This window comes from Chenopodium album, chromosome 5, assembly GCF_948465745.1.
Source record: "Chenopodium album chromosome 5, dcCheAlbu1.1, whole genome shotgun sequence".
Taxonomy (NCBI): domain Eukaryota; kingdom Viridiplantae; phylum Streptophyta; class Magnoliopsida; order Caryophyllales; family Amaranthaceae; genus Chenopodium; species Chenopodium album.
This window is the reverse complement of record NC_137838.1, coordinates 26,526,068-26,544,251: the sequence shown is the minus strand read 5'-3', so window position 1 is coordinate 26,544,251 and position 18,184 is coordinate 26,526,068. Positions and strand designations below refer to the sequence as shown.

At 36.3% G+C, this 18,184-nt stretch overlaps 2 protein-coding genes across 2 annotated transcripts; one reads left to right on the top strand and one right to left on the bottom strand.

The window, feature by feature from the left end:
- Positions 1-1,604: 1,604 nt before the first annotated feature.
- LOC145632039 (ABC transporter C family member 4-like) lies at positions 1,605-8,925 on the bottom strand. Its single transcript, XM_081684303.1, has 11 exons — positions 6,501-8,925; positions 5,647-5,967; positions 5,470-5,556; positions 4,753-5,379; positions 4,473-4,637; positions 4,087-4,381; positions 3,723-3,937; positions 3,079-3,384; positions 2,481-2,544; positions 2,126-2,365; positions 1,605-1,833 (listed from the first exon to the last, which is right to left on the bottom strand). Exons 1-11 carry the CDS (start codon positions 8,706-8,708, stop codon positions 1,733-1,735), a joined length of 4,629 nt encoding a protein of 1,542 aa, XP_081540429.1. The 5' UTR covers positions 8,709-8,925; the 3' UTR covers positions 1,605-1,732.
- Positions 8,926-10,318: 1,393 nt separating this feature from the next.
- Positions 10,319-11,188, top strand: LOC145632764 (uncharacterized). Its single transcript, XM_081685103.1, has 2 exons — positions 10,319-10,645; positions 10,706-11,188. Exons 1-2 carry the CDS (start codon positions 10,319-10,321, stop codon positions 11,186-11,188), a joined length of 810 nt encoding a protein of 269 aa, XP_081541229.1.
- Positions 11,189-18,184: the final 6,996 nt, after the last annotated feature.

Here is an 18,184-nt window from a genome sequence, read left to right as displayed (position 1 = left end):
TTGCAAACTAAGAGGAAGCACTAAAAACTTGGATGTCGTACAAATGAGCTCAAGGGGTTATTTATAAAGACCCCCAAATAAAAAGGACGGAGAAAACAAGAGTCGGGCACGGCTACAGGTCAGCACGGACGTGCTGAGGTTGGCATGGACGTGCAAATAAACCTGCACGGACGTGCTGAGGTTTGCACAGACGTGCACCTGGGAGGCAGAAGGTACTATTTTGGCCAGGGCATCCTGCACGGACGTGCCAAATATGGCACGGACGTGCATGCCTTGTTCAGTAGAATCAGTTTTGAAACTGATTTGGGCTGAGCAAACTGCACTGACATGCAGGATCAGGCACGGACGTGCTGAATATCCTGCACGGACGTTCAGGCCTTAAAAGCAGTAGGCAGTAGCTTCTGGTCGTGCTGGAACACTTCTGCACGGACGTGCCATACTTTGCACGTCCGTGTAGACTCTCTAAGGCCTTTATCTTTACTTTTCTTCAGTTTTGCTCCATTGTTTCGGCTTCTAACCTTGGTTTATCATCCAAATGCCTCAAATGGTCGTCTTTGAACCTAAAAACCCAACAAAAACACTAACAACCCGTGAAGCAAGGGATACACAAAAGTTGAACAAAAATAGAGTAAAAGTGAACCAAAATGCCAATATACCAAGTAAACAAGGTTCGAAATCACTCTAAAATCTTATCAAATAACAAGTTATCATGCAGGGGTAGGTTGGATTTTTCAAGATGTTGGTTCGGACTTTGTGATAGGAGGTGGTTCTCGGGCTTTAATTTGTTCTTCAGCTCTGCATTCTGAGCTTCAAGCTTGTTTATGGGCCCTTCGAGCTGCATATCGTCGTGGTTTCAGGCGCTTGCTCATCTACACTGATTGTTCGATTTTATTCACTCTTCTTCAGGAAGGAAGTGATCGGGACATATCCTGCCTTTGGCTCCTTCAGGATATTAGGACTTTGCTTTCGCGATTTTCTTCTTGTGAGCTTCGCAAGGTTCCTCGTCAGTGGATTACTCCGGCCCACTGGTTAGCGGTTGAGGCTTGTCGTCGGCGTGTGCTTTTATGGTCCTTTTAGTTTTGTTTGTTTGTCTTTTCTTTGTTAGAACTTCTTGTCAAAAAAAAAAAAGTATTTTTATTATTATTAATTTTTTTTTTTGTTGAATTAATACAATAATAAGTACTCTGTATATGGGTTTCGGATTTTGGGGCCCTAGGTGGGCGCCTCGGCTGCCCCGGGCCAGATACGGCCTTGCTTAAGGAGATCAATACTATATATCCAAATTATCTGCAAGAGCCAAATAACAAAAATATGGGCCGTGGAATTGGGTAACAGGGACCAGGCCCTAGCCCCCATCCCCCCTTAGCTTCACACCTGATTATGTGTTTTTTGTTTTTTTTTTGGTGTTTAGAGAGCCATAAGGGCGGGGAATGAGAATCAATCCCAAGATCTCCTGAAATTGGGAGGGGAGCTCTAACCACTTGAGTTATCCCTCACTCTCACCCCTGATTATGTGTTAGGCATGGTGTTTCTAATTAGGTGCAAACAAATAAGATTCGAAACGAGGATAATAAGATTCGAAACGAGTATAACATTACCCTTCGTTCTTCTAAAGAAATAGTGGATAGACCAATGAAGGATGTAACAAAATCAACATGTTATACAAATTGCTTATAAATTCTCGGTGTTGTAACTAGTATGATCAATGGAACTAAACCAGGATGCTTATCATTTACACTTCAGACGATCTATTCGAGTACTCTTGAACCAATGCCCCAAAGAGTGATTTCCTCTCGAGGAGACGAGATGGTGCATCAAATTCCTTTGCCAATCCTGTCCAGTAAAAACAGGTTAGAATTCCTTTTTATGCCAAAAACAGATGTGCTTAAAAACCAATCTTAGTCACAGAAACATACTTCTTATAAGGTAGTTAAAATTGGAATCAAGTAAAACAATCTTTGAAGAAAAAAACAGATAGCCAAATCATTAATATGATCAATACTCATTAGTCAATCGATTTCTAGAAGAAAATGTTAGCATTATGTCATACTATGTATATAGTAATGAATTAGAGCGAATTCCATAAAAGTGATAGAACGATTGACAAAGAAATGAAGAGAGTTACCTGCATCGATGACTAATACTCTGTCACAATCCATTACAGTGGGTATTCTGTGAGCAATGGTAATTACAGAACATTTTCTGAAGTCCTCTCTAATGATCTTTTGAATTGTAGCATCTGTTTGGGAATCAACGGAAGCTGTAGCTTCATCCATGAACAAAATACGGCTTTTCTTGAGCATGACTCTCCCTAAGCACATCAGCTGTCTTTGACCAACACTCCAATTTTCTCCTTCTTCCGTTACTACAAACAAATAAAGAGTAACTCAGGTTCGTCCAATCATCCTATGCACATTTTTCTCTAACTGGCAGGTATACGCAATAGAGTATTTCTCAGGAAAAGATAGAGATAGAAAAACCTGGAGCATCAAGCTTTTCTGGCTTTGCTGCAACAATATCCTTAAGTTGGCAACGTTCCAGGCTCTAAAAACACAAATGGTCTGTTAGTTTGATTAAAAACATAACGAAATATTAGTAGGGCAGCTACTTTGGTTAATACTACTACAACACAATCACTAAATAGTTCAATTCATAAACTTTGATCAGAACAATTTTAGTTTCTATAATCTGGCTCATGTCATGTGACAAAGTTTTACACTGGTTGTCATTGGCCTATTGTAACCCTCCTCCTTTATCCAGGCTTGGGACTGGCAGCAGGAAACCCACTAGCGGAGTTTTGTTAATCTGGCTCTCTAGTAAAAATACCACTTCTAGACATATTTACTTCTCGGATGCATATCTCACTTCTCGTACTTGTGATGACATGATTTTGTAGAAGTTTACACATATTTTTTCACCCCATCATCTAGTTTAAGTTGTGGCACATTAGTATATGTAACTACAAATTTTAAACATGGTGAAGATTATATTAAATGCTTGGAGTATACTTATATTCTATATCATTTTGATGTGATTACTACTTAGCAAAGGAATATTAGAGAGGATAAATATATATACCTTCCATATCTCTTCCTCGGAATAAAGCCCAAGTGGATCCACATTGGTTCTCACCGTTCCTTGAAATAGTACCGGCTCTTGTGGAATGATCCCAAAGCGAGACCTTAGATCATGCAGGCCAATCTTGCAGATATCGATGCCATCAATTATTATATTCCCTCCATAAGGTTCAACTAGCCTGAAGAATACTTGTATAAGGGTGGACTTTCCACTCCCTGTGCGACCAACAACCCCAATTTTCTCGCCTCCTCTAATGCCAAGTGTGATACCTTTTAGCACTAATGGGGTGTTTGACCGATACCTTACCTGTTCATAATTGCAGGACATTCATTCATGTGGTAAAATCAACATAAAAGAACATGAAAATACAAGAGCCTAAAATGTAAATACCACATATAAACTCCTTTATTCCTAGTAATTTCAACTTTTTGCTCTGGTGTGGATTACTAAGTTAAGGCTGGCTATGCGATTAGCACACTTTGTCCCATAAACAAAAAAAATACGACTCAGATAACACAAATCTATACATTGAAATCGAAAGAGGAACTTCTTCTGGACATTCCAAAATACTAATGAGAAATTTGACTTGGGAAGGATTGAGATCAAATATTAAGGGTGACATGTCGTAAGAAGTTAGAGGTTACTTGTAAGTCCTTTAGTTCAATGTTGCCATGAGTTGGCCAGTTTGGTAAAGGCTTGCATTCTTTGATCTCCCATGCTGCTTCAGATGGGACTTTGATGAACTGCTTCATCCTCTCAACCGAGACCATTTTATTCTCAACAAAGCATGTCATATATATCGTCCAAAACAGAACAACATTGAGGGTAAGCCCATACGAAAGAGAAAGACCTACGAACTCTGCAGCATAGTAAAGTTTACAATGTAAGTTTTATAAGACAAAAATTCACACTTAGAGTTCAATCTTCACTAAATAAGTTTAAGATCGATTTTGAGTTACTTTTACTAAGAACACTTGACGGTATTTTCTTAATTAGTGCTTGTATTACCTGGTTTGATAATACTGCTGGGCAAAAGAATCATGAACAAAGTGGAAAGACATAGGATTACACATCCAATGAACTCTAAGCGGAAACCTAGCCACTCATTTGCTCCAGTAGTGTGGAAATCCATCTTAAGGCTTGTGTTAACCTTGTCAATATTATGCTTACAGAACAAGGCTTGCCTCCTGAAGCATCGGATTGTCATTACACCTGAAACTGTTTCTGAGAAATGATGGATGACAGGGGATTTTGTGATTGAACCTAATCGAGTCAGTTCACGTGAGTTGGCTAGGTAGTAACCCTGCATATATACATTCCCATAGATCTTGAATAAATATGATGTTTATCAAAGGAAAAAAAAAAAAAAAAAAAAACTTCATAGCAAGACATACCCGGTACCAAAGATTCAACCATATTGAGGGAACTAGGAGGATAACTGTTGGCCAGGCATATACGCATGTGACCACTAAGATGCTCACCAAATTGAAATACATAACAATTGTCATGCCCAAAAATAAGGGAATTGTAAGATCAAGGTTGGTTTGATCAGTTGATGCCTGAAAAGAGTAAGATAATTATTACCACTACATCAGAAACGGCAAGCTATAGGAAATCACTAATCATATAGTATGTAATTATATAGATTGATGATGGGATATAGGATGAGCTTACCCGATTTAGAATTCTTCCAGAAGGAGTAGTATCAAAAAACGACATTGGAGCATGTAGGATGCTGCCAAGAATCTGGTCGAAGAAGCCCTGAGCAGTTTTAAGTCCCAAAAATGTTATTACAAAGGCTCTAGCAGTCACTAAGACACATGATATAATCCCAACAATGAAATAGACGGTAATGAACAAGCGAGGAGTAAAAGTATGATCTTCTGAAGTCTCATAAGCTAGCCAGTAATCACTACCGAACAATGATACAATCCAGAAGAGAGATACTAGTACCACTGCAGCCACTCCCCACCATCCGAAAGCTTCTGTAGAGTACTGCTTGTACACGTCTATGCTAACCTGCCCAACTTCTCGTTCCTCATCTTCAATGAGCTTGGAAGTTCCTTTTTGAGGATTTGTTTTACTTAGAGATTTCTTCTCAGACTTGACTCTTTCTAGTGACTTGTTTTCGCTGATTAGAGATTTTGATGCTTCTTCTTGCTTGTCCTCAGATGTATGTGAGCTTGTCTCTACAAGATCCATGGAGGTTTGATAGGAAGCCACAAGAGCACCAAAATCCAAGCCTGCTTCAAGGAGCTCATTGTATTTTCCAGATTGTACAATTGTTCCATCTCGCATCACCTAGATATTGCATTGCATACATCTTATAAATACAACACAACAATTCTTATGAACTTATTTGAAAGCAATACAACCGTACATAAAGCTTACAAATATATGATCCGCATTGTGCAAGAAGTCAACTTGATGAGTTACTAGCAGAACAGTTTTGTCTTTGAGAGCTCCCCTAACGCACTCCTGCAAGCATTAGTAAATTCAATTAGCTTTGTTTGAATGTGTTTTACTTGCATTTGATGTAACATACATTCATATAATTATTTGACAGACCTTGAAAATATCTGAACCAGTATGTGCATCTACAGCACTAAAAATATCATCCAGAAGATATACATCATCATCCTGATAGATTGCTCTGGCAAGTTGGATCCTTTGCTTCTGGCCACCGCTCAGATTGATACCACGCTCTCCAATCTCAGTCTTGTCACCGAAGTCCATAATTTCTAAATCTTTTTCCAAGCTACATACTCTAATAACTTCCATATATTTCTCTTTGTTCATTGGTAGACCAAATAGAATGTTTTCTCGAATTGTTGCATTCTGTATCCATGATGTTTGGGCTACGTATGCAGTGGTACCACACAATTTAACCTGCAAAATGAAAAAAGGAAAGAAAATCGTACTTTAACACATGGAATCATGTAACCTTTTAAAATGATTCATTATCGTCTAAGAGACTAAAAGGATGTTATTATAACTTGATTATATCCTCAAGGCCAACATTGCTTGATGCTTATTTTGAATTGAACAGGGATAACTATGTAAGTCAGACACTGCAGGGGAGGGAAATGACACAGTGACAGATGAATATTAAGATACGACAATTAAGGTACGCTTGTATTAATGCTGAAACTGCTTGATGCTCTGTTATCAAAAGAATCGCTTGCATACAGTAAGACAACCGATAGCTACAAGAAGCTGCATATGAGCAAATCACTAGCTTATAACACAGGCGAATTAACTTAAAAAATATCTTGTTAACAATGCTACTGACTCTTTCTTAGTCTCTTAGAGGGCACAGTTGCTTGACACTTATGCACAATTAAGAAATAAGATAACCACAGATAAAGGAAATTCCAGTAGAGTATAAAAGCATATCAATGACAGCATTATATTGGACATACCTTTCCAGAGATTTTGTGCATTTCACCCAAAATTGCAGCTAATACAGAAGATTTTCCAGACCCTACAGTGCCAACAATGGCGGCCAATTCACCTTTCTTGACCTGAAGATTCAACCCTTTCAAGGTTTTTTCAGTTGCTTCATCATCCCAAGAGAAACTCCCTTGATTCACCTCCACAGCAATGTCACCTTGACACCCTTCGTCTCTCTCCACTGACCCTTCATTTAGTTCTAAGCTCATCAAGTAACCATCCAATCTTCCAAGTGAAATCATTGCCTGAGAAATCTGTATCAAAGACTGAGGGAAGTTCCTCACTGGCTCCTGCACAATCTTCATTATCGTAGTTACTGTAAATACAGTGCCAGCATTGAGATTCTCACCCATCCAAACTGCAACTGCGAATGCAAGAACAGAAAGTGCAGTAGGGGTGCTCCAAAGCACACTCATATTTCCAGAAATAGTATATGAAAACTTGGACAACCATCCAAATTCAAGCTCCCGGTAGGATTGAATTCTTTTCTGAAAATAGTCTTCCCATGCTTGAAACTTTATGACCCTCATATTGTTTATCATTTCATTTGTTGCTTTAAGCCTAGAGTCTCGGTTTTTCATGACTTGGTACTGAAAGACATTGCACTTCTTTGTACGTACCATGACGTATGCTAGAATCACAATGACCCCGATTAATGTTGCTATTGCTGAAACACCCATGTTAAAGTATAGCAAACCCAAGGCAGCAAAAAGTTGCAGAGGCATAAGCCAAATGGAATGCAACTGATTCATCAGATCACCTAGCTGTTGAGCATCAACCGCCATGTAATTCACTATTTGACCAACCCCGTGAGCCTGCCTCGAAGAGCAAGATAGCTTCAACCCCTTTTTATATAATGCAGTTATAAGGGTGGACCTTATAAGTAACCCAACTCTCTGAGTATGGAAATTGAAGTGATGGGAACTCAAGACTTCGACTGTTTTAGCAACTAAAAGGGTTATCACAAGGTAATATCCTTCATAAGGAGAGCTTTCGATTCCAGAAGTAAAATCGACAAAGCTTTGAATAAGTACAGGACCAATATACATCACACAAAGCTTTATAAGTGCAAGAAAACCAGTGTACAAAACACTCTTCCAAAAGCACTTGAGCAAAGTAATTGCTACTGGGTGCTTTGTATGCTCACTCGGGTTAGGCCATTGTGCTTCAAAGAGCTCCGACATCCTCTCAGCTAGATGATCAGGAGGAAGTGAAGGAACATCTTCAATCTTTAAAGGGTTCTTATACCCTTTATCCATCAAAGGGTTCATCCAAAGCCAAGTAGTCTTAGAAAACAAATTTGCCTTCCAATAATCACTTGCATTAGTATCATCCTTAATCGGCTCATATAATTCTTCTCTTCCATTCAAACCATTTTCGGCCTCTTTAATAACTATAATCCCAGAAGATGTTCGAGAGGCGGCTATTAGCAGATAAAAGGAAAATGGAAGGCTTATCAAAGAAAACACATCATCCATTTTTATATATGAATCCAACTCCTCAGAAACTGACACTATTCGAGTCAAACCCGAAATACTAAACACTAACACAAGCACAAACTGAGCAACCCAATAAATCCTAAGCAAAATAGGATGAAAAGTAGCATGAAATATCTGTTCATGAACAACAAGAACAAAAATTGCTACTTGTGTTAAGGCTTGAACTACCCTAAACAGAATTTCAGTCTGTTTCCATGATACTGGCCTAGTATTTCCTTTATTATCACTCCCCACAAATGTCAATACGCTTAAAACAACATATAAAACAGCAAGTGAAGCAGATGAAATCAAGGAAATTCTGAACCATAAATTAATCTTGACATTAAATCTATTTTGGTTATTGTTTTCTAAGAAGGGTTTATTGATTGAAGAACTAGAAGTAACATTATTATTACTACTAGTATCCCAAAAAATAAACTTTGAAATGAGTCTATAAATAACAAACAAGATCAAGATCAATAAAAAAAAGAAATAGATGGATGAAAAAACAAGTCTTTGAGGACATGGAGAGAAGAAAATGAATCTAAACCATTGAAAAACTTGCATGAAAGTATCTGAAGGTTGAATTATGTTGTTGTTTGAAGCTGAACATTGAAGAGTTGTGAGCCAAGAATCTGAAGACATGATTACTGGGTTGTATACAAGAGTAAGGAAATCACTCCAAAATTTTCCCATCATATTTTCCAAGTTTTCCCCACAAAATCAGAAGCTAAAAGCAGGGAAAATAAAAGAATTAGAACTTTATAAGTTTATTTATGTATACTGTATGTCAATATTATACTGAGCATATCGTAAATTTTTGATGTTGTGTGAACTGAACAATAGCAAGAAAGAAAGGAAGGCAAAAGAGGAGGGAAAAGTTATGAAAAGATTGAAAACATGCTTACATTGTTAGATTTGTTACTCAGTAATTTGTTAATGGGAATAAAATAATAAAATCATATTTTAATGATTAATGAATGACCCTCGAGGTTCACGGGGTTGGTGTTGGTGCTGATTTCTCGTCAATGTTTGGACGTGTGCACAGTACACACTACCCCTCGCTTAGTTTAATACTCCCCCTGGTCCCCTCGCTTTTAGTTCAATAATAGAGGGGTATAAAGTATAAATTTAAAGCGTTTTTTTTTTAGTAAATGGGATTTCTTATTTACTACCTTTGTTAATTTTTATGTGTAAATTTGGAATATTTTATACTACCTCCGCTTTACATAATCTGCAACAAAGTGGCCTTGCACAACTCCCAAGACAAAATTTGAGAAAAGCAAATTAACTAAATTAAGGATAAAAGATTAAATATTAATGAGAGAGAAAGTGGGGACCAAAATTTAATCCCCGCATATGTTGCTGCCAGGTTTTTTTAGACAAAAAGGAGGGAAACTTTTCGTGAAAACTTAAAATTTAAGTGCCAAATTTTAAATTTTTAACTTCCTCCAACATTCAAATTTGGCTCCATGTTTTTTGCCAACTCCTAAGTTATAAATACACCATTTACTACACCAGTATTCATATTAAAAAAATTACAGATCACCATTAAATACAACATTTACTCCATCCCCAATCATGTTCAAAAAAATACAGGTCACCATTAAATTTCTAAATTAATAAAGTTAACACTTCAAGCTTCCAAAAAGTCAAGCCTTCAAGCATCATCATCTACATCATCATCTACCAAAAAAAATCCAGCTTCAGCAGGGGTTAGTGGTGGGCAGCCTACTCTCTCATGGCAACATCTCCAACAAAAAAAAAATGGCAGAAGTGTTTGATGATGATTATTTCAACATGGAGCAAATTTTATTGGAAGAAGAACTCCTCCAACCAAATATGGAAGCAAATCAGTATGGTGAGCAACAAAGTGACAGAAGACAACTAACAGTAGGTGAGAAAAGAGGTATTGTTGATGAAATTTTAACTCAACTTAGGGAGGATGATATACTAGAAAGGGGGATGCAAACAAAAATTGGTAATAAGTTTGGGGTGCATAGATCGACAGTTAGCAGAATATTTAATGATGTAATGACTCAAAAACAGAATGGGGGGCTGATTGATGTCAGGAATAAGAAAATTGGCAGAGTTGGTCCCAAATGCAAAGAGTATATTGAGGAATTTCTTCTCTCAGTCCCACTTAAATTGAGAACAACTGAAACAGACTGAAGAAAAAGGGGCTGCTAAGGACTCATACAAGCACCAACCATCCAAAGTTAACTGATAATCATAAGGTAGAAAGACTGAGATGGGTGTTGTCACACCTCACCCCTGCCATAGAGACATCAGACCCAATGTACACAGACATGAGCAACACCATTCACATTGCTGAGAAATGGTTTTATTTGAACCCAAAGACAAGAAGGTTTTATCTTCTGCTCAATGAAGAAAACCCTTATAGGTGTGAACAGTCAAGGAGATTTAAGGTCAAGGCAATGTTCATGATTATTATAGCAAAGCCACAACACAACATAAATGGTGAGATGGTCCATGATGGCAAGTATGGTATATTTGACTTTATTTATGAGCAAAGGGTACAGAAATCAAGTAAGAATAAAGTAGCAGGTACAATGGAGATGGAAGCAATGCAATCAGTCACAAAGGATGTCATCAGAGACATGTTGATTAATAAGGTCATTCCATGCATAATAGAGAATTGACCAACACATTTGTCTAAGGATATTCTCATTCAGTGGGATAATGCAAGACCCCACAAAATTCCAACTTATTCAGAATTTGTGGCAGCTTTTACACAAAATGGTTTCAACATCAAGATGGTGTACCAACCACCACAATCTTCAGACCTAAATGTACTTGATTTAGGGCTTTTCACAGTAATGCAATCAATTCAGTACAAGTCATTCCCCAAAAATGTGGAGGAGTTAGAAAAAGTGGCTGAGGAGGCATACAATACATTTGATCCACTATCAAACAAGTTCACTTGGATCACATTACAGTCATGTATGACTGAAATACTGACTAGGATGGAAGGCAACAACTTTACTCCACCACACATGAAGAAGAGAAGGTTGGAGGAGCTAGGTATTCTACCTGAGAGGCTCACAGTTAACCCTGACCTGGTCGCTCAGGCAGTGAACTACCTTAATGACAGGTTCAAGCAAGTTAATCAAGTTCAAGGACAAGAAGATGTGGAAATGGAAGTAGATGCTGATTGAAAAGAAGGCACCAGAAAGGGACTCACAGCAAGCACTTAGCTTATGCCTTTAGTAGGTATCATGTGCTGATTTCTATTTTTTTTTTCTTTTTTTAAATTTCCTTGAAGGAGTCAGTTTGTTTTTGGGCAGTCATTTGGACCTAGATACAGATCTATATTGCCACACATTACCATTAGGAGATATATGGGACTGTATATGTATGGTTATGTGCATCTTTTGTGGGACTCTAAATGATGTATGGTTAGTATGAAACCTTTTATGAATGTAATGGAACAATCATGTTTATTTTGGTAAACATTTTACAACAAAAAAAGCACACACAACTTACTCCTTTAGGTTCTCAAAGTAAGTGGTACGGTTTTTTTTGTTTTTTTTTTTTTTTTTTTTGCTAATTCCATCAGAAGGTTATTTTTCATCAAGACTACAAATCCATGTTTGTTTCCTTAACACTATATGGCTATGAAAGAAATAACCAAATTGTGGAGAAAATCAAACATGTCTTTGATTATCAAAAGAGTCTCTTCATCATATAGAATTTAGTGTGGTTGTTGATCTCTCACAAATGATCATTGAGATCTAAAGTGGACTCTTGTAAGGGGCAAGACAAAATGATTTGTCCAAATAAGGCATTTACATAAAAAAAAAAAAGGGACTCTTTTAAGGGGCTCAACCAACACCCAAATTGATCTCTCAAAATTGGTCATTGAGATCAAAGTTGGAACTCAAAGTAGGATATCCTACACAACACAAATCTAACTATCATCATTCATCAATCAGCAACCCCATTTAGTCATAGAAAGTCATAATAAGTTCATGCATCAATTACCATCAAAATCACTTCATTCGTCAATTATAACATTAAAAATTATCATAAAGAATTTATCATAAATTATGTCACAACACAAACTCATAACAAGAAGGATAAATTACCAAAAATTATCCCACATCAAACACTAATAACAACAACCACAAATCATCATAAATTAGCCAACATCAGGGACTCAGAACAACAACATGCAACATAACAACAACCAATTTTATCATCATAAATTGATCATAAATTATGCCGCAACAGGGACTCATAACGAGAAGGATAAATTACCAAAAATTATCCCACATCAAAGACTAATAACAACAACCACAAATCATCATAAATCAGCCAACATCAGGGACTCTGAACAAGAAGGATAAATTACCAAAAATTATCCCACATCAAACACTAATAACAACAACCACAAATCATCATAAATCAGCCAACGTCAACTTGCTCAGAACAACAACATGCAACATAAATACGAAAACCAATTTTGTCGTCATAAATTATCCAAAATTATGCCATAATAGGGACTCATGAATAGCCAGAAATTAAACTGAAATTAAGGTAGAGAATGTTACGCTGGACAGTCACTCAGTTGGGTGGAATTTTCGATCCACATACTTCAAGAACTCAAGGCATTGCTTATCAATTTTCGACTCATCAACCTCAATGCCAGATCTGACCCTCTTGTTACCAACTTTTGCATTTTCAGAAAGAAAACACATTTTGGGTGGAGGATTAGACATGGTAAAACCATACCATTCCTCTTCTTCCTCAGGTGCGGCAACCACCTTCTCACCTCCGTCCTCTATTTTTTCCTTCCCTTTTCCAGTTAGATTTGACCCTCCATCATCATCCAAGAGCTTCCAACCCTTCATCAGACAGAACCTTACGAGCTTCACCACTTTGGTAAAAATGGAGAGGCGAAGAAGACCCCTTCTCAAGGGACATGATAAGATCACAAAGAATAGGAAGCTCGTTCTCGTCGGTGGTTGTGCAGTAAACCTTCTCTAATGGGGTCAAATAAGCGATTTTACGGGAATCCATGGTTAGATTGAGCAGATCTGATGAATAAACAAGAGAGGAAGAGGGAAATAGAGAAGATGAAGGAGTGGAAGAGGAAAATGGAGTGAAGAGAGAGAACGAGGGGAGTGAACGAGGGAAGAACAAGTGCTTAGGGTTTCTGGAAATTTTAGATGAATCCAGAATATGGTTTATAAATTAATTGGGGATGAAATAAATAAAGAAAAAGTAGGTGGGAGTTGTTTTAATTTTGGTGGGAGAGATTACATTAATAGACTGAAATAATTTATGTAATGAAATTTGATTAACAAAATTAATTGTTACTTAGATTGTTTTAGTAAGGGTAAAAATGCAAAATCATACAAAAAAATTTGTTATATTAGGAAAGTTTGTTTTTTGTTGCACATAATGTGAAGCATTCGTAAATGGAAATTGTTGCAGATTATGTGAAGCGGAGGTAGTATCTTACAAATAATACCCCAAATTTGTACATAAAATTAAGTAGTATTTTTTTTGACAAGAAAGATTAGAGCTCCATTAATCAAAGAACATACTTCCTCCATATTTTATTTTTAATAAGTGTTACAGGTTGACCATCACGTAATTTTAGGCAATTTTAATTGACTTAAATAAAATAAGAGGTAAGTGGGGTAGTTAAAGTATTAAAAAATTATAAAAGAAAGATAGTGGGGTTAATAGTTTATTGAAAAGTAATGAATGTAAGAGAGACGATATAATTAAAAAAAAAAAGTAGTAGTGGGTTTAGATGAGGTCCAATAGAGGAGAGATATATAATATTTAAATATAGTTTTTTTTGCCAAAAAGGGAAGTGTAAACTTATTAAAAACACAACCGGATCTTTAAGTGTAACACTAGTTAAAACACGGAGGGAGTAAGGATTAAGGGGAATTTGTTTCGATTAAGGGGAGTAACGATATAACTTGTTTTGCGCCAAATAGTGTTCGATTATAGTTTTGGAGGTCATTATGACCTTTGTCGATTAAATTTTGAAGTCGTAATTTTTTTTTTTTTTTTTAAAAAAAAAGGAACACAAATGTTGTAAACTAGTGTTTATTTAGCAGGAAGTTATAGTACAGAATAAGGACTAAATAGAAATTTTTCAATTTTGAGAAACCTTGTATGTTTTTCAAGGATTAACCGATTAAAGTTGTCTTTTTTATCCAATAAATAGGGATAAGAATGTAATTTTATGATTTTCTCTTTCCTTTTTTTTCACAATTCACTATTATTCCTATTTTTTCCTCTTTATCCTCTTTCTGTCTCCTTTTTTCACAATTCATTGTGATTCCTATTTTTTCCCTTCTGCCCTCTTTCTTTCCCCTCTAGCTATACTCCACCACCATCAACATTCCCTACTACATAACCACCACTGCTCTGTCATTCTAATCCCACGGCCTAACACCGCCTTGCTGCTACAAGTACCTAACAGTTAGCAAATACTTTACTCGCACAAAATTTACATTTTATGCTACTAGGAAATATTTTGTTTGACTGTCGGGCTTGTTGCCGCAATGTGGCAATACCTTTGCAAAGCGACAACCCATTGAAGCAGCCTCTGAGCGTTCCCTCCACCATTGAAGCAAATTCCGAGTTAATTATCGAATTTTCAACTTTAAAATCTAGTGGCTTCACCTTTGGAAATGGCTGACGAAAATGGTTGGTTGGGCACATATAGTGTTGTTGGGTTATTATTACTGACATAGGGAAAAACTAGGTCGTTGAGTAATCCTCCCTAAGCTAAACAAAATTGTAATCACTTAACAAACCTAAATAAAAGTATAGGGGTAAGTCAAGGGTCGAACCCAAAGGAACGGTTATGTTCAAGTACTTTCAATTGTGCGCCTAAGCTAGGTCGAAGTCGAGGGTGAAGAAGTAACACTAACAACTAACAAAACAAACAACCAAACAAGTAAAACACTAGGGAATGAGGATCAACAAGTAATCATGACAATTGCAACAACTTAGGAATAACATGTCAATCAATGGTTGTGAAGACTAATGATAAGAGCTATCAATTGGAATCAAAGAGTTATCTCTTAATCGTTAAGCTAGTGGTCTCTACGAATAACAAACTAGGAGAATCGCAATCCAAACCAATCGATAATTGCAATTTCTAAATCAATGGTATGTATCATTAGAAATCACAATATAATATAGCATAATTCTCAAGGCCTAATCAAACTACACATATGCAAAATTTCATATTCATTTTAATCTCAACAATCAACAAGCACAATTCCCAAATTAATCATAATCAATCATACAAGTTTTCACCCAAACCCTAGCCAAATAACTATTCAAGTATCATCATCTAATTAACAAACAACTAAGAAATCAAGAATAAAAAAAATATGAAGAACAATTACACTAATCAAGAATCAAACATCAAAATAAAATTAACAAACATGAAATTAAACAAAGCAATAAAATGAGATAGAGTTAGAAATTCTGATTGATTGATTATGGAGATCTTCAATACAATTTTCAACTTGGATCTTCAATCTCTCAAATCCCCAATGAAATCTCACACTTTCTCTCTCTCCAAATCTTCTCCTAAACTAACCCTAAAATTGGAGAGAGAAACACTCACTAAGCTAAGAATATGATCAAAATAAGAGGCGCAAAACCGAAAACGAGCGAAACTGGAAACAAGGAAAAAGCGCCTGTGCGGGCAAGGGTGCGTGCTCGCACACGTGGCTTGCGCACCTGCACACGTGGCTTGCACGCCCGCGCTCTTGGGTTTCTTGACTTCTTCGTAGCGTCGTGCGCTCGCAAATAGGTCTTCGTGGGTGCACACAATATGTTCATGTTAATCACTATGCATGGCAGATTCAAATGGACTTGACGGTGGGACTTGAAAGTGCAAGAGCTAGAAATTAAAGCATCCACTTCCTTGCATCTTGAGCTTTCCCAATACTATATATTTGCTCCAAATGCATCTTCCAACTTAGTAGACCACCAATATCAAGACTCGAGCCTAGTACAATACCTACAACCACATAAAGAGAGCAAAAAAAGGAGAAAACACTAGAAAAATCATAAAAAACACGAAATAAGAGAGAAAAGATAAAATAAAGAGAAAATGCATAAAAGTAAGCTTTTATTAAGCAATAAAACTATGAAAAGAAAGTAAAAACGACCTAAATACTCATCAAATGAGTGCCATTAATGGTACTCATCAATTAAATTTATAAATCAAGAGGAAATAAAGAGGAAGAGGGGTGAGTCAGTAATATTTGAGAAACGACTTATGTTTCTCAATTGAGATTGGTTCTCACTTAAGAAATTGGGGCAAAGGTACCATGTAGAATAAAAATAAGAAAAATGGGTACCAATGGAAAAGCCAAAGTGCAATGGTACCAAATGGAAATTATGCCCCACTTTCACATTTGTGAAAATTTTAAAATTTATAACTTTGATTCAAGGGGTATTAGAGATTTAGAGCCATTTCATCATATAAGTAGGGAAATCTTTGTCATTTCATTTGTTTTCTTCCCATTTCATATAATTTATTTTTCAAAAAAGGTGGTTGCTTTACAAATTTTGTAAACCGGCCTTATTATTGGGAACGTCGTCATATTTTGCACTCTTTATAGCTTCAACTTTGACCGATGAAGGTCATATGGGTATTTGTTTGATGGTCTTAACATATAGCTTATAATTTATTTATAATGATAATCAAAGATATTTTTTGGAAAAATTGTTAGGTTCTACCCACCTAATAGAACAACCATTCGCTTAAAATTTTTACCTAAAAAACTACCTAAAAATTTAAAAATTTGACTAGCACTTCCCATTTTGGCTGTCCGACAACAAAGTCCGGTGAGTAAGGCTCGCTTTCATATTCCCTTTCAAAACTTAAGCACAAAATGAGGATTCACACAATTAGGAGCTAAATAGCTGAATTGAACATCAATTTAGAAACATTACATATCTCTTAATTATAAATCACAATTACTTTCCCCTTCTTCAATTGGTGAAATTTTAAGGAATAATAAACAAAAATAATCCAAACTATTGATGGTCTTCCCATTTTAATCCCAACTAAACTTTAACCTAGAATAATCCTAACTAATGAGGTGCTCTTCTCAAAATAATCTCACTCGTTTTTTTTTACTGGTCACATTGGTGATGTGTCAACTTCTTATTATAGGCTATTTTTTTTTAAAAATAGAGTATCCATGAAAGATTGGACCATTCCCTCCACTGTTGTTGTCTTCTCACCACCATGACCACACCTGACCATCTGTTGTTGTTTGCTCACCACCATCGAAACTCCTTGCCAAGCCAAGTCTGTGACGCCACCTCCTAACCCAAGCCACCTCTCTACACTACCACTGTATCCTTATTCATAATTCCACATCATCTCCTCTCATTTGTCCTTGTTAGATTTCCTGCCTTCATCACCTAGATTTTCCTCCACCATGACGACCCCATCTTTTTTAAAAAAATAAATAATAATAATGTTGTGGGTAGTCCTCTACTCTTTACTCCACCATGGACACCCCTTCTTTTTATTAACTTGATAGCTGTTGAATATAGTCCCAGCAGCTCAGATTCTAGAAGCATCCAGAGTATTCCAGAAGCTTCTTCTAAGAAACAAGCATCCTAGCTGGTAGGTTTGTTATAACAGATTATGTCCTAGCTGGCAGGTTGTTACAAGAATTTAGATTCTGTTATGATGTAATATTTAGTGTTAAGATAATATTTTGTAAATATCTACACTATAAATAGTTGTATTCTTCCCCAAATTATCCTTATTCAAAAATACACAAAAAATTCAAGAAAGTTTCTCTCTCTTTCCCTCAATATGTTCTTCATTTTTCTCTTTTTGTAACATGGTATCAGAGTATTTCGATTCCTGATTTCTTCCAGATTCTTCTTCTATTACATCTTTTGATCCTATTTCATTTGATTATACGTTGAAGTTTTTACCGAGGTTCGTTTGATTTTTCTACAAATTACAACTCAGTTTGTAAGTAATTCTTTGTTCAATTTTTGGCGATTCATTCTTCTATTTCAGTTCAATATTATTGAAATTGGAGACTAATTATTCGTTTGATTGAAGTTTGTTTCATTTGATTGATATAATTGAGGAATATCATTGAGGTGTTTGATCGATTAATTGATTTTGT

What these genes read in the sequence shown, in the direction of transcription:
- LOC145632039 (XM_081684303.1), bottom strand. Translation starts at nt 8,708, where the DNA reads ATGATGGGAAAATTTTGGAGTGATTTCCTTACTCTTGTATACAACCCA. An exon ending in TTGAACTAAAGGACTTACAA is followed by an intron (nt 3,385 to 3,722) that starts GTAACCTCTAAC and finishes AATTATGAACAG; the next exon opens with GTAAGGTATCGGTCAAACAC. An exon ending in AGAAAAGCTTGATGCTCCAG is followed by an intron (nt 2,366 to 2,480) that starts GTTTTTCTATCT and finishes ATTTGTTTGTAG; the next exon opens with TAACGGAAGAAGGAGAAAAT.
- LOC145632764 (XM_081685103.1), top strand. Translation starts at nt 10,319, where the DNA reads ATGAGCAACACCATTCACATTGCTGAGAAATGGTTTTATTTGAACCCA. An exon ending in GAGACATGTTGATTAATAAG is followed by an intron (nt 10,646 to 10,705) that starts GTCATTCCATGC and finishes ATTCTCATTCAG; the next exon opens with TGGGATAATGCAAGACCCCA.